The 16952-nt window shown below is 55.8% G+C and overlaps 1 protein-coding gene across 3 annotated transcripts in view; it reads left to right on the top strand.

Annotated features, from left to right (window-relative positions):
- The window catches only part of plekhh1 (pleckstrin homology domain containing, family H (with MyTH4 domain) member 1), a 285350-nt gene that overhangs the window by 132486 nt on the left and 135912 nt on the right, over positions 1–16952 (top strand). For all 3 annotated transcript variants that reach the window (XR_011937303.1, XM_072486189.1, XM_072486190.1), the window contains one exon: positions 4318–4399. Coding sequence is in view for 2 of the 3 variants with exons in the window: in XM_072486189.1 (XP_072342290.1) it covers positions 4318–4399 (82 nt within the window). In the remaining variant the exon portion in view is untranslated. The remainder of the gene's footprint in view (positions 1–4317; positions 4400–16952) is intronic.

Genomic DNA, 16952 nt, shown 5'->3' with positions numbered 1-16952 from the left:
GCTAACTTGCTGAAGACCAGAGTTTGAATTCACTCCTTCATGCGCTCGCACCTGGTGCTGCATCCAGGCAATACATCATCATTCCGGAATCTCGGCACATTCCTTGACCTCTAACCCGCTGTTATCATGAGATGAGTAACGTGCATTCCTGGGCCACGATGTCAAAATATTATTAAACACCGAGCCTGGACTTAACCATTTGGAAGAAAGTCCTGCTCTTTGTTTATATTATCCCTCTGCAGTGTTCCAGAATTCTCTTTGTGTGTGGACAGTCGCCCTCAACGGCCTAGCTATAATTTTAAGGTCCTGTCCCCTTGTCCTGGACTCTGCTCACCAGAGGAAATAGTTACACTGGGCGGGACTTTCCCACTGATGGCATTTTCACGGTCCTGCCTATGGCGACCCCTTGCCCTGGGTTCCTCAGCACTGGGAAAACCCGTTTCCGGCGGGACCGGAAGATCCTTCCACCGTGGCAGGATCATGGCAGGCCGCCTTCGCCACAGCAAAAGCCGCTGTGGTGGGGATGGGAAAATCCTACCCTCGTTATCTACCCTATAAATTTCTTAAATCATCTTCAATACCTCCAGTAACTCGCCCCTTAATCTTCCATACTTGGGGAAGACAGGCTGAGCCCATGCAATCTGTCCTCATCATTTAACCCTGCTATCCCGGAATAATTCCAATCGGGGTCACTGGATGATGAGAAGGGCGGGATTGCCAATTGCTTTTCACTTTGTTTCTCGCTCCCCAACTCCGCGTCCTTTGGTTGTCTCCATGGGCCCTGCACCCCTCTCCTCAGTACAGACCAACTCAACCTGACTAAGTTGGAGGAAGTGGAGAAGCTCAGGACTGCATATTATTTATCCCCTTTGGTTGGGAGGCGGTGTTGGGGGGGCGCGGGGGTGGGGGGGAGCTCATCTGTTTACCATTTTGAGCTTTCAACTGTTCAACAATCTCTTCTCTGCTTATCCCAAATTCATATTCATGCTTACCATTGACCCTGTAATCCATGCACATCACTTTTGTGTGGTACTTTATCGAACACCTGGGGCTGAGTTTTTGACACGGCTCGGGGGTGCATTTCGGTGCTCGAGTGGCCACGTTTAATTTTTAGTTGGAGGAAATCCGACTTTCCTCCGTACTCAAACTCCGCACCGTTTTCTTCTGGGGTTTTTTGTGAGTTGGGAGGGCCTAGCGTGCTAAAGGCACACCCGCTACCACTGAGGTCGGGTTCCCCATTTTAAATGGGGGGTTAAAATCAGATTTCCACCTGCTCACCATTTTCATCTAGTGTTTTGCACACCCAGTAAATGCATGGCAGTTTTGAGATTGGTGAAGAAAATGGAAAACCCGCTGAGGTGTCTGGACTATCACAACTTCAAATGTCGCTTTAAGTTGCGAAGTGTGACATGGATGTGTTTTTAATGCAGTGATTCATCATTAGGATCCCAGGTAAGTTGAGGCTTATATTGATCTTTGTGTATTTGTTTGCATGTATTACAGTGCTTTTCTAATGAAGAAAGCGCATCATAATACAGTCAAAAATGATCAATGTCCTGTCAGCCTGTGCTGTCACCTTTCCTACTGTGGTTTGAATGGGTCTGGCTGATTGTTAAAAAAAGCATGGCATTTACACTTGGAAAAAAATCTCACCATCTGCTTCCCTACAGTGATTGAAATGAGCACCTGTTCTTTCTGTCCCAGGGAGCAGTCTATTATTTGGGCAGCTATGTCCGTTACCAATGTTCGGCTGAGTTTCAGGTGCTAATGGATTTCAGCACAGTAGATGTTCCATTCATCTGAGAATGAATGGCATTTCAAGAGGTTGTAATAAGCGATTGTCCCTTTCATGTAGTTTTAATAAATTAATAGAATTACAAGTATTACAAGATTTTGTTTTCATATTCCAGAATGCTATTTGTTTCTCTGTATCAATAATATGGAGGAAACTGAGGAGGCAAGGAGAATATGTAGGGGCAAAGAGTTGGTACAGGGGAATCTGAGTGGTTATGAAAAACACATGGGAGCGTAGAGGTAGCATAGGCAATCTGAAGGGATATGGTCTGGCATGACGCTGGGTAGGGGGGTCGAAATTCTCTGATAATGGGGCTATGATCCGACACCCATGTGAAATTGGGCGCGAATCACCCTGGACCTTCCTGGAGAAAGTCCAGAGTGATTCTCCGTTTTGTAGGGGGCTAGCAGGGCCCCAGAGTGCTCCTCACAGCTCCGGCTGCCAGAATGGGGCCCTGCACTTCTGGCTGCAGGTCCGTGCATGCGTGCGACAGTCGCGTGCGGCGGCCCCGCACAACATGGCTGGCCTGATATATTATCGGGGCCGGCCCTGATAATATAGGCCCCCTCCGAGATTGCGGCATCCGCCAATCGGTGGCCCCCGATCGCGAACCTGGCCGTCCTGGAGGCCCCTCCCCCCTGGTGACGGAACCCCCGCCCCCCACCAGGGTGGCTGCCAACTGAGTCTGCAGCTGCCACTCCGAGCTCCCGTCGGGTGGAACCATGAGTGAACCACGCCAGCGGGAACTCGGGCAGTTGCTGGCGGAGAATCTTTCAATGGCCCCCGACTGGCGCCATGTCAACCGCGCATGTGCGATTGGCGCCGATTCTCCGGTCCCCGGAGAATCGCAGGAGCGGCGTTCTCCACCCACGCGCCGAGCGTGATTGCGGCCCGGAGCCTCGGAGAATCCCGGCCCATGTGGGACAATCAAGGGATGCTTCTAACTGGCCGGCTGTGCGAATCATAAAAGTGGGCAGGCCAGCTTTTCCTCAGCCAAGAGGAATATTTGGTCCCTTAGTTTATCCTTCTGTTTTCAATTGCATTCCCATTCTTTTTTTGTGTAACATTAGAGTACCCAATTAATTTTTTCGAATTAAGGAGCAATTTAGCGTGGCCAATCCACCTAGCCTGCACATCTTTGGGTTGTGGGGGCGAAACCCACACAGAGACAGGGAGAATGTGCAAACTCCACACGGACAGTGACCCAGAGCCGGGATCGAACCTGGGACCTCGGTGCCGTGAGGCAGCAGGGCTAATCCACTGCACCACCGTGCTGCCCCCATTGCATTCCCATTCGTCTGAACCAAAAGGAATAGATTTGTGCTAATGCTGCTTTGGGAAAGTATTACTCACAATGAAATGGATTGAACACCAGACTGTAAGCCCCATTTTTCTCGCCTCAGAAAATACATTTTTATCGTGCGGCCTTTCAGACTAGGATGGATCGAAGGTTGTCAGATGGGAGTGAGGAAGTGAGATTAGTCACAGGTACTGTGGGTAATACAGCTTCACAAGATGGTGTCATTCAGCGAGGGATCCAATTACCAGTTTCCATTGTGTCTTTGTGTATTACACAACTTATTCCAAGATTACTTTACCTAAATTACAATAGAAACTACAGGGGGGTGGGCTTTTGGAAGGGGGGAGGAATTGGAGGCAAGGAAAATCAGAAAAGGTGGTGTTGGGCAAGAATGCCAACGTATTCTTGCCTTCTCCCGCCTAACATGTTTCTGTGCACTATGGTGACCCGCTCAGTAGAGGCGGAAGCCCGTTCAAGTTGTTAAAGAAGCAATTCATTTTCTGACAGCAATGAAATTCTATTGTAGAGTTCAGGGGCTACCCCGTAGAGCCTGACAATCGTGAACTCACAGGAGGTGAGTGCACGAGCAGGGGATGGGAGTGCCTTGAATATAACATGAAACCACACCCGTTCCCCGTCCCCCCACCCCCACACATTGTAGGGGCAAATGGGCAGGCCTGAGGTCATCTCAGGCCTGAGGCAGAGGCTTACGGCTGAATGATCTTCTGAACACCTGCTGCCAGGCGTTGCATTCCGGTGAAGAGGTGACTTAGTCTCCCCTCCAGCTGTTTTGCTCACCTGTTCCGCTCTGCCCTCCCTCCTTCCATTGACCTCGGCAGCGCCCTCTCTGCCGATGCAGCGAAGATCACCATCTACTCTTTAATTCACGCACCCTGAATCACCCTAAACCCGCCTACCATCCCCCCCCCCCCCCCCCCCCCCCCCCGCTATTGGATGCCCACCCAGCAAGCGCCCTCTCAACCTGATGTATCCCGGCAAATTGCGCCAGCGGTACAGCTGCTTCAGTGATCAGGATCGCGAACCAAAAAATGCTCCTGGGCATCGGGAAAAGAAACCCAGGGTGGAGAAATGCAGCCCGCCATTTCAGACCTTCCTGGCCTGCCCACTTTTATGATTCGCACAGAGGTTGCTTGAAGAAGGTGAAAGAAAGGTGCTGTCTAAATGCAAATCCCTTACTTTGTTTTGATTTTGCTTTTTAAAGCTGGAATTCGAAAACCATCATCTCAAAGTAACCACCCGGAAGCAAGCTGAGCAGATTCAAACCCTGCACGCCAAGATTCAAGGTACAGAGACTCTGCCTTCACGAAATTTGGAAGCAGAAAGAATTAAAATGTGAAAAAGTGGCAACACTTTTTATCCTTCATATTCTTGTTTGGCTAACTTAGAACAAGATGCTCCAGTGCACTGACTGACGCGTGGTAACATGAGATTGTGAAGTGGCGGAAGAAATCCTTGGTCTACCTAGGTGGTCCCAAAATGCAAAAGAAAAATTCCCATTCTAGCTTTCATGCCCTTCAAGGGTGCTACCTGGAAAATCATCTTCCGGTTCCTCTTAAACCTGTCGGTTTAATCCACCTCCCAGGGCACATTGTTCCTGCCATTCACCGTTTCATATGCAACTCAAACTGTACATTCCTCCACTTTGGCCTGGCCAATACCTATCCTTCAATCAACATGACAAAACCATGTCATCCGCTCATTTACCACATTGCTGTTTGTGGGAGCTTGCTATGCACAAATTGACTATCAAATTTCACACATTACGACCATGCTTATAGTTCAAAGGTGATTAATTGGTTGTGAAGTGCTGTTTCCTCTGAGGTCCTGGAAATTGAGGGCATACTTCTAATCTGGCAATTGGCCAATGTCAGATGGCACCTTGGCTGAAAGTCTCTTCTAAAAGATTGCAGCACTACACCGGGTCAGGGCTGGATGCTGGATTGCAGCACTACACCGGGTCAGGGCTGGATGCTGGATTGCAGCACTACACCGGGTCAGGGCTGGATGCTGGATTGCAGCACTACACCGGGTCAGTGCTGGATGTCTGGATTGCAGCACTACACCGGGTCAGTGCTGGATGTCTGGATTGCAGCACTACACCGGGTCAGGGCTGGATGTCTGGATTGCAGCACTACACCGGGTCAGGGCTGGATGTCAGGATTACAGCACTACACCGGGTCAGGGCTGGATGCTGGATTGCAGCACTACACCGGGTCAGGGCTGGATGCTGGATTGCAGCACTACACCGGGTCAGGGCTGGATGTCAGGATTACAGCACTACACCGGGTCAGGGCTGGATGCTGGATTGCAGCACTACACCGAGTCAGGGCTGGATGCTGGATTGCAGCACTACACCGGGTCAGGGCTGGATGCTGGATTGCAGCACTACACCGGGTCAGGGCTGGATGCTGGATTGCAGCACTACACCGGGTCAGGGCTGGATGCTGGATTGCAGCACTACACCGGGTCAGGGCTGGATGCTGGATTGCAGCACTACACCGAGTCAGGGCTGGATGCTGGATTGCAGCACTACACCGAGTCAGGGCTGGATGCTGGATTGCAGCACTACACCGGGTCAGGGCTGGATGCTGGATTGCAGCACTACACCGAGTCAGGGCTGGATGCTGGATTGCAGCACTACACCGAGTCAGGGCTGGATGCTGGATTGCAGCACTACACCGAGTCAGGGCTGGATGCTGGATTGCAGCACTACACCGAGTCAGGGCTGGATGCTGGATTGCAGCACTACACCGAGTCAGGGCTGGATGCTGGATTGCAGCACTACACCGGGTCAGGGCTGGATGCTGGATTGCAGCACTACACCGGGTCAGGTCTGGATGATGGATTGCAGCACTACACCGGGTCAGGGTCTGGATGCTGGATTGCAGCATTACACCGGGTCAGGGCTGGATGTCTGGATTGCAGCACTACACCGAGTCAGGGCTGGATGTCTGGATTGCAGCACTACACCGAGTCAGGTCTGGATGCTGGATTGCAGCACTACACCGGGTCAGGGCTGGATGCTGGATTGCAGCACTACACCGGGTCAGGGCTGGATGTCTGGATTGCAGCACTACACCGGGTCAGGGCTGGATGCTGGATTGCAGCACTACACCGAGTCAGGGCTTGATGTCTGGTTTGCAGCACTACACCGGGTCAGGGCTGGATGATGGATTGCAGCACTACACAGAGTCAGGGCCGGATGTCTGGATTGCAGCACTACACCGGGTCAGGGCTGGATGTCTGGATTGCAGCACTACGCCGAGTCAGGGCTGGATGCTGGATTGCAGCACGACACCGAGTCAGGGCTGGATGTCTGGATTGCAGCACTACACCGAGTCAGGGCTGGATCTCTGGATTGCAGCACTACACCGAGTCAGGGCCGGATGTCTGGATTGCAGCACTACACCGGGTCAGGGCTGGATGCTGGATTGCAGCACTACACAGAGTCAGGGCTGGATGCTGGATTGCAGCACTACACCGGGTCAGGGCTGGATGCTGGATTGCAGCACTCCACCGAGTCAGGGCTGGATGCTGGATTGCAGCACTACACCGGGTCAGGGCTGGATGCTGGATTGCAGCACTACACCGAGTCAGGGCTGGATGCTGGATTGCAGCACTACACCGAGTCAGGGCTGGATGCTGGATTGCAGCACTACACCGAGTCAGGGCTGGATGCTGGATTGCAGCACTACACCGGGTCAGGGCTGGATGCTGGATTGCAGCACTACACCGGGTCAGGGCTGGATGCTGGATTGCAGCACTACACCGGGTCAGGGCTGGATGTCTGGATTGCAGCACTACACCGAGTCAGGGCTGGATGCTGGATTGCAGCACTACACCGGGTCAGGGCTGGATGCTGGATTGCAGCACTCCACCGAGTCAGGGCTGGATGCTGGATTGCAGCACTACACCGAGTCAGGGCTGGATGCTGGATTGCAGCACTACACCGAGTCAGGGCTGGATGTCTGGATTGCAGCACTACACCGGGTCAGTGCTGGATGCTGGATTGCAGCACTACACCGAGTCACGGCTGGATGTCTGGATTGCAGCACTACACCGGGTCAGGGCTGGATGCTGGATTGCAGCACTACACCGAGTCAGGGCTGGATGTCTGGATTGCAGCACTACACAGAGTCAGGCCTGGATGTCTGGATTGCAGCACTACACCGGGTCAGTGCTGGATGCTGGATTGCAGCACTACACCGAGTCACGGCTGGATGTCTGGATTGCAGCACTACACCGGGTCAGGGCTGGATGTCTGGATTGCAGCACTACGCCGAGTCAGGGCTGGATTGCAGCAAAACACCGAGTCAGGGCTGGATGCTGGATTGCAGCACTACACCGGGTCAGGGCTGGATGTCTGGATTGCAGCACTACGCCGAGTCAGGGCTGGATTGCAGCAAAACACCGAGTCAGGGCTGGATGCTGGATTGCAGCACTACACCGAGTCAGGGCTGGATGCTGGATTGCAGCACTACACCGAGTCAGGGCTGGATGTCTGGATTGCAGCACTACACCGGGTCAGTGCTGGATACTGGATTGCAGCACTACACCGAGTCAGGGCTGGATGCTGGATTGCAGCACGACACCGAGTCAGGGCTGGATGTCTGGATTGCAGCACTACGCCGAGTCAGGGCTGGATTGCAGCAAAACACCGAGTCAGGGCTGGATTGCAGCAAAACACCGAGTCAGGGCTGGATTGCAGCACTACACCGGGTCAGGGCTGGATGTCTGGATTGCAGCACTACGCCGAGTCAGGGCTGGATTGCAGCAAAACACCGAGTCAGGGCTGGATGCTGGATTGCAGCACTACACCGGGTCAGGGCTGGATGTCTGGATTGCAGCACTACACAGAGTCAGGGCTGGATGTCTGGATTGCAGCACTACACCGGGCCAGGGCTTGATGCTGGATTGCAGCATTACACCGAGTCAGGGCTGGATGACTGGATTGCAGCACTACACCGAGTCAGGGCTGGATGACTGGATTGCAGCACTACACCGGGTCAGGGCTGGATGCTGGATTGCAGCACTACACCGAGTCAGGGCTGGATGACTGGATTGCAGCACTACACCGAGTCAGGGCTGGATGCTGGATTGCAGCACTACACCGAGTCAGGGCTGGATGCTGGATTGCAGCACTACACCGAGTCAGGGCTGGATGCTGGATTGCAGCACTACACCGGGTCAGGGCTGGATGTCTGGATTGCAGCACTACACCGGGTCAGAGCTGGATGCTGGATTGCAGCACTACACAGAGTCAGGGCTGGATGCTGGATTGGAGCACTACACCGGGTCAGGGCTGGATGCTGGATTGCAGCACTACACCGAGTCAGTGCTGGATGCTGGATTGCAGCACTACACCGGGTCAGGGCTGGATGTCTGGATTGCAGCACTACACCGGGTCAGGGCTGGATGCTGGATTGCAGCACTACACCGAGTCAGGGCTGGATGCTGGATTGCAGCACTACACCGGGTCAGTGCTGGATGTCTGGATTGCAGCACTACACCGAGTCAGGGCTGGATGCTGGATTGCAGCACTACACCGGGTCAGGGCTGGATGCTGGATTGCAGCACTACACCGAGTCAGGTCTGGATGCTGGATTGCAGCACTACACCGAGTCAGGGCTGGATGCTGGATTGCAGCACTACACCGGGTCAGGGCTGGATGTCTGGATTGCAGCACTACACCGGGTCAGGGCTGGATGTCTGGATTGCAGCACTACACCGAGTCAGGGCTGGATGCTGGATTGCAGCACTACACCGGGTCAGGGCTGGATGCTGGATTGCAGCACTACACTGGGTCAGGGCTGGATGCTGGATTGCAGCACTACACCGAGTCAGGGCTGGATATCTCGATTGCAGCCCTACACCGGGTTAGGTCTGGATGCTGGATTGCAGCAATACACCGGGTCACGGCTGGATGCTGGATTGCAGCACTACACCGAGTCAGGGCTGGATGCTGAATTGCAGCACTACACCGAGTCAGGGCTGGATGCTGGATTGCAGCACTACACCGGGTCAGGGCTGGATGTCTGAATTGCAGCACTACACCGAGTCAGGGCTGGATGCTGGATTGCAGCACTACACCGAGTCAGGGCTGGATGCTGGATTGCAGCACTACACCGAGTCAGGGCTGGATGCTGGATTGCAGCACTACACCGAGTCAGGGCTGGATGCTGGATTGCAGCACTACACCGGGTCAGGGCTGGATGCTGGATTGCAGCACTACACCGGGTCAGGGCTGGATGCTGGATTGCAGCACTACACCGGGTCAGGGCTGGATGTCTGGATTGCAGCACTACACCGGGTCAGGGCTGGATGCTGGATTGCAGCACTACACCGAGTCAGGGCTGGATGCTGGATTGCAGCACTACACCGAGTCAGGGCTGGATGCTGGATTGCAGCACTACACCGAGTCAGGGCTGGATGTCTGGATTGCAGCACTACACCGGGTCAGGGCTGGATGCTGGATTGCAGCACTACACCGGGTCAGGTCTGGATGCTGGATTGCAGCACTACACCGAGTCAGGGCTGGATGTCTGGATTGCAGCACTACACCGGGTCAGGGCTGGATGTCTGGATTGCAGCACTACACCGGGTCAGGGCTGGATGCTGGATTGCAGCACTACACCGAGTCAGGGCTGGATGCTGGATTGCAGCACTACACCGGGTCAGGTCTGGATGCTGGATTGCAGCACTACACCGGGTCAGGTCTGGATGCTGGATTGCAGCACTACACCGGGTCAGGGCTGGATGCTGGATTGCAGCACTACACCGGGTCAGGTCTGGATGCTGGATTGCAGCACTACACCGGGTCAGGTCTGGATGCTGGATTGCAGCACTACACCGGGTCAGGTCTGGATGCTGGATTGCAGCACTACACCGGGTCAGGTCTGGATGCTGGATTGCAGCACTACACCGGGTCAGGTCTGGATGCTGGATTGCAGCACTACACCGGGTCAGGGCTGGATGCTGGATTGCAGCACTACACCGGGTCAGGGCTGGATGCTGGATTGCAGCACTACACCGGGTCAGGTCTGGATGCTGGATTGCAGCACTACACCGGGTCAGGTCTGGATGCTGGATTGCAGCACTACACCGGGTCAGGTCTGGATGCTGGATTGCAGCACTACACCGGGTCAGGTCTGGATGCTGGATTGCAGCACTACACCGGGTCAGGTCTGGATGCTGGATTGCAGCACTACACCGGGTCAGGTCTGGATGCTGGATTGCAGCACTACACCGGGTCAGGGCTGGATGATGGATTGCAGCACTACACCGAGTCAGGGCTGGATGTCTGGATTGCAGCACTACACCGGGTCAGGGCTGGATGTCTGGATTGCAGCACTACACCGAGTCAGGGCTGGATGATGGATTGCAGCACTACGCCGAGTCAGGGCTGGATGCTGGATTGCAGCACTACACCGGGTCAGGGCTGGATGCTGGATTGCAGCACTACACCGTTGGTGGTCAGGGCTGGATGCTGGATTGCAGCACTACACCGAGTCAGGGCTGGATGCTGGATTGCAGCACTACACCGGGTCAGGTCTGGATGCTGGATTGCAGCACTACACCGAGACAGGGCTGGATGCTGGATTGCAGCACTACACCGGGTCAGGGCTGGATGCTGGATTGCAGCACTACACCGAGACAGGGCTGGATGCTGGATTGTAGCACTACACCGGGTCAGGGCTGGATGCTGGATTGCAGCACTACACCTGGTCAGGGCTGGATGTCTGGATTGCAGCACTACACCGGGTCAGGGCTGGATGCTGGATTGCAGCACTACACCGGGTCAGGGCTGGATGCTGGATTGCAGCACTACACCTGGTCAGGGCTGGATGTCTGGATTGCAGCACTACACCGGGTCAGGGCTGGATGCTGGATTGCAGCACTACACCGGGTCAGGGCTGGATGTCTGGATTGCAGCACTACACCGGGTCAGGGCTGGATGTCTGGATTGCAGCACTACACCGAGTCAGGGCTGGATGCTGGATTGCAGCACTACACCGGGTCAGGGCTGGATGCTGGATTGCAGCACTACACCGAGTCAGGGCTGGATGCTGGATTGCAGCACTACACCGGGTCAGGGCTGGATGCTGGATTGCAGCACTACACCGAGTCAGGGTTGGATGCTGGATTGCAGCACTACACCGGGTCAGGGCTGGATGCTGGATTGCAGCACTACACCGGGTCAGGGCTGGATGCTGGATTGCAGCACTACACCGGGTCAGGGCTGGATGCTGGATTGCAGCACTACACCGGGTCAGGGCTGGATGCTGGATTGCAGCACTACACCGGGTCAGGGCTGGATGCTGGATTGCAGCACTACACCGGGTCAGGGCTGGATGCTGGATTGCAGCACTACACCGAGTCAGGGCTGGATGCTGAATTGCAGCACTACACCGAGTCAGGGCTGGATGCTGGATTGCAGCACTACACCGAGTCACGGCTGGATGTCTGGATTGCAGCACTACACCGGGTCAGGGCTGGATGCTGGATTGCAGCACTACACCGAGTCACGGCTGGATGTCTGGATTGCAGCACTACACCGGGTCAGGGCTGGATGCTGGATTGCAGCACTACACCGCGTCAGTGATGGATGCTGGATTGCAGCACTACACCGGGTCAGGGCTGGATGCTGGATTGCAGCACTACACCGAGTCACGGCTGGATGTCTGGATTGCAGCACTACACCGGGTCAGGGCTGGATGCTGGATTGCAGCACTACACCGAGTCAGGGCTGGATGCTGGATTGCAGCACTACACCGAGTCAGGGCTGGATGCTGGATTGCAGCACTACACCGGGTCAGGGCTGGATGCTGGATTGCAGCACTACACCGGGTCAGGGCTCGATGTCTGGATTGCAGCACTACACCGAGTCACGGCTGGATGTCTGGATTGCAGCACTACACCGGGTCAGGGCTGGATGCTGGATTGCAGCACTACACCGCGTCAGGGCTGGATGCTGGATTGCAGCACTACACCGAGTCAGGGCTGGATGCTGGATTGCAGCACTACACCGAGTCAGGGCTGGATGCTGGATTGCAGCACTACACCGAGTCAGGGCTGGATGCTGGATTGCAGCACTACACCGAGTCAGGGCTGGATTGCAGCACTACACCGGGTCAGGGCTGGATGCTGGATTGCAGCACTACACCGTGTCAGGGCTCGATGCTGGATTGCAGCACTACACCGAGTCAGGGCTGGATTGCAGCACTACACCGAGTCAGGGCTGGATGCTGGATTGCAGCACTACACCGAGTCAGGGCTGGATGCTGGATTGCAGCACTACACCGAGTCAGGGCTGGATGTCTGGATTGCAGCACTACACCGAGTCAGGGCTGGATGTCTGGATTGCAGCACTACACCGGGTCAGGGCTGGATGTCTGGATTGCAGCACGACACCGGGTCAGGGCTGGATGTCTGGATTGCTGCACTACACAGAGTCAGGGCTGGATGTCTGGATTGCAGCACTACACCGAGTCAGGGCTGGATGCTGGATTGCAGCCCTATACCGGACGGTGGTCAGTGCTGGATGCTGGATTGCAGCACTACACCGGGTCAGTGCTGGATGCTGGATTGCAGCACTACACCGAGTCAGGGCTGGATGCTGGATTGCAGCCCTACACCGGACGGTGGTCAGTGCTGGATGCTGGATTGCAGCACTACACCGGGTCAGTGCTGGATGCTGGATTGCAGCACTACACCTGGTCAGGGCTGGATGTCTGGATTGCAGCACTACACCGGGTCAGTGCTGGATGCTGGATTGCAGCACTACACAGAGTCAGGGCTGGATGTCTGGATGCTGGATTGCAGCACTACACCGAGTCAGTGATGGATGCTGGATTGCAGCACTACACCGGGTCAGGGCTGGATGCTGGATTGCAGCACTACACCGGGTCAGGGCTGGATGCTGGATTGCAGCACTACACCGGGTCAGGGCTGGATGCTGGATTGCAGCACTACACCGAGTCAGGGCTGGATGCTGGATTGCAGCACTACACCGAGTCAGGGCTGGATGCTGGATTGCAGCACTACACCAAGTCAGGGCTGGATGTCTGGATTGCAGCACTACACCGGGTCAGGGCTGGATGCTGGATTGCAGCACTACACCGCGTCAGGGCTGGATGCTGGATTGCAGCACTACACCGAGTCAGGGCTGGATGCTGGATTGCAGCACTGCACCGGGTCAGGGCTGGATGTCTGGATTGCAGCACTACACCGAGTCAGGGCTGGATGCTGGATTGCAGCACTACACCGGGTCAGGTCTGGATGCTGGATTGCAGCACTACACCGGGTCAGGGCTGGATGCTGGATTGCAGCACTACACCGGGTCAGAGCTGGATGTCTGGATGCTGGATTGCAGCACTACACCGGGTCAGGGCTGGATGCTGGATTGCAGCACTACACCGGGTCAGGGCTGGATGCTGGAATGCAGCACTACACCGAGACAGGTCTGGATTGCAGCACTACACCGAGTCAGGGCTGGATGTCTGGATGTTGGATTGCAGCACTACACCGGGTCAGGGCTGGATGTTGGATTGCAGCACTACACTGGGTCAGGGCTGGATGCTGGATTGCAGCACTACACCGTGTCAGGGCTGGATGCTGGATTGCAGCACTACACCGTGTCAGGGCTCGATGCTGGATTGCAGCACTACACCGAGACAGGGCTGGATTGCAGCACTACACCGAGTCAGGGCTGGATGTCTGGATGTTGGATTGCAGCACTACACCGAGTCAGGGCTGGATGCTGGATTGCAGCACTACACCAAGTCAGGGCTGGATGTCTGGATTGCAGCATTACACCGGGTCAGGGCTGGATGCTGGATTGCAGCACTACACCGGGTCAGGGCTGGATGCTGGAATGCAGCACTACACCGAGACAGGTCTGGATTGCAGCACTACACCGAGTCAGGGCTGGATGTCTGGATGTTGGATTGCAGCACTACACCGGGTCAGGGCTGGATGCTGGATTGCAGCACTACACTGGGTCAGGGCTGGATGCTGGATTGCAGCACTACACCGTGTCAGGGCTGGATGCTGGATTGCAGCACTACACCGTGTCAGGGCTCGATGCTGGATTGCAGCACTACACCGAGACAGGGCTGGATTGCAGCACTACACCGAGTCAGGGCTGGATGTCTGGATGTTGGATTGCAGCACTACACCGAGTCAGGGCTGGATGCTGGATTGCAGCACTACACCAAGTCAGGGCTGGATGCTGGATTGCAGCATTACACCGGGTCAGGGCTGGATGCTGGATTGCAGCACTACACCAAGTCAGGGCTGGATGTCTGGATTGCAGCACTACACCGGGTCAGGGTTGGATGTCTGGATTGCAGCACTACACCGGGTCAGGGCTGGATGCTGGATTGCAGCACTACACCGGGTCAGGGCTGGATGTCTGGATTGCAGCACTACACCGAGTCAGGGCTGGATGTCTGGATTGCAGCACTACACCGGGTCAGGGCTGGATGCTGGATTGCAGCACTACGCCGAGTCAGGGCTGGATGCTGGATTGCAGCACTACACCGGGTCAGGGCTGGATGCTGGATTGCAGCACTACACCGGGTCAGGGCTGGATGTCTGGATGCTGGATTGCAGCACTACACCGGGTCAGGGCTGGATGTCTGGATTGCAGCACTACACAGAGTCAGGGCTGGATGTCTGGATGCTGGATTGCAGCACTACACCGGGTCAGGGCTGGATGTCTGGATGCTGGATTGCAGCACTACACCGGGTCAGGGCTGGATGCTGGATTGCAGCACTACACCGAGTCAGGGCTGGATGCTGGATTGCAGCACTACACCGGGTCAGGGCTGGATGCTGGATTGCAGCACTACACCGAGTCAGGGCTGGATGCTGGATTGCAGCACTACACCGAGTCAGGGCTGGATGCTGGATTGCAGCACTACACCGAGTTTTGGCTGGATTGCAGCACTACACCGAGTTTTGGCTGGATTGCAGCACTACACCAAGTCAGGGCTGGATGCTGGATTGCAGCACTACACCTGGTTAGGGCTGGATGCTGGATTGCAGCACTACACCGAGTCAGGGTCTGGATGCTGGATTGCAGCACTACACCGAGTCAGGGTCTGGATGCTGGATTGCAGCACTACACCGGGTCAGGGCTGGATGCTGGATTGCAGCACTACACCGGGTCAGGGCTGGATGCTGGAATGCAGCACTACACCGAGTCAGGGCTGGATGCTGGATTGCAGCACTACACCGGGTCAGGGCTGGATGCTGGATTGCAGCACTACACCGATTCAGGGCTGGATGCTGAATTGCAGCACTCCACCGAGTCAGGGCTGGATGCTGGATTGCAGCACTACACCTGGTCAGGGCTGGATGCTGGATTGCAGCACTACACCGAGTCAGGGTCTGGATGCTGGATTGCAGCACTACACCGAGTCAGGGTCTGGATGCTGGATTGCAGCACTACACCGAGTCAGGGTCTGGATGCTGGATTGCAGCACTACACCGAGTCAGGGTCTGGATGCTGGATTGCAGCACTACACCTGGTCAGGGCTGGATGCTGGATTGCAGCACTACACCGAGTCAGGTCTGGATGCTGGATTGCAGCACTGCACCGAGTCAGGGTCTGGATGCTGGATTGCAGCACTACACCGAGTCAGGGTCTGGATGCTGGATTGCAGCACTACACCGGGTCAGGTCTGGATGCTGGATTGCAGCACTACACCGAGTCAGGGCTGGATGCTGGATTGCAGCACTACACCGAGTCAGGGCTGGTTGCTGGATTGCAGCACTACACCGAGTCAGGGCTGGATGCTGGATTGCAGCACTACACCGGGTCAGGTCTGGATGCTGGATTGCAGCACTACACCGAGTCAGGGCTGGATGCTGGATTGCAGCACTACACCGGGTCAGGGCTGGATGCTGGATTGCAGCACTACACCGAGTCAGGGCTGGATGCTGGATTGCAGCACTACACCGAGTCAGGGCTGGATGTCTGGATTGCAGCACTACACCGAGTCAGGGCTGGATGTCTGGATTGCAGCACTACACCGGGTCAGGGTTGGATGTCTGGATTGCAGCACTACACCGGGTCAGGGCTGGATGTCTGGATTGCTGCACTACACCGAGTCAGGGCTGGATGTCTGGATTGCAGCACTACACCGGGTCAGGGCTGGATGTCTGGATTGCAGCACTACACCGGGTCAGGGCTGGATGTCTGGATTGCTGCACTACACAGAGTCAGGGCTGGATGTCTGGATTGCAGCACTACACCGGGTCAGTGCTGGATGCTGGATTGCAGCACTACACCGAGTCAGGGCTGGATGCTGGATTGCAGCCCTACACCGGACGGTGGTCAGTGCTGGATGCTGGATTGCAGCACTACACCGGGTCAGTGCTGGATGCTGGATTGCAGCACTACACCTGGTCAGGGCTGGATGTCTGGATTGCAGCACTACACCGGGTCAGTGCTGGATGCTGGATTGCAGCACTACACAGAGTCAGGGCTGGATGCTGGATTGCAGCACTACACCGAGTCAGGGCTGGATGTCTGGATGCTGGATTGCAGCACTACACCGGGTCAGGGCTGGATGCTGGATTGCAGCACTACACCGAGTCAGGGCTGGATGCTGGATTGCAGCACTACACCGAGTCAGGGCTGGATGCTGGATTGCAGCACTACACCGGGTCAGGGCTGGATGCTGGATTGCAGCACTACACCAGGTCAGGGCTGGATGTCTGGATTGCAGCACTACACCGCGTCAGGGCTGGATGCTGGATTGCAGCACTACACCGAGTCAGGGCTGGATGCTGGATTGCAGCACTACACCGGGTCAGGGCTGGATGCTG

The sequence above is a fragment of the Scyliorhinus torazame genome, chromosome 2 (assembly GCF_047496885.1).
Source record: "Scyliorhinus torazame isolate Kashiwa2021f chromosome 2, sScyTor2.1, whole genome shotgun sequence".
Classification (NCBI taxonomy): Eukaryota; Metazoa; Chordata; class Chondrichthyes; order Carcharhiniformes; family Scyliorhinidae; genus Scyliorhinus; species Scyliorhinus torazame.
This window is presented reverse-complemented; position numbering and strand designations above follow the sequence as displayed.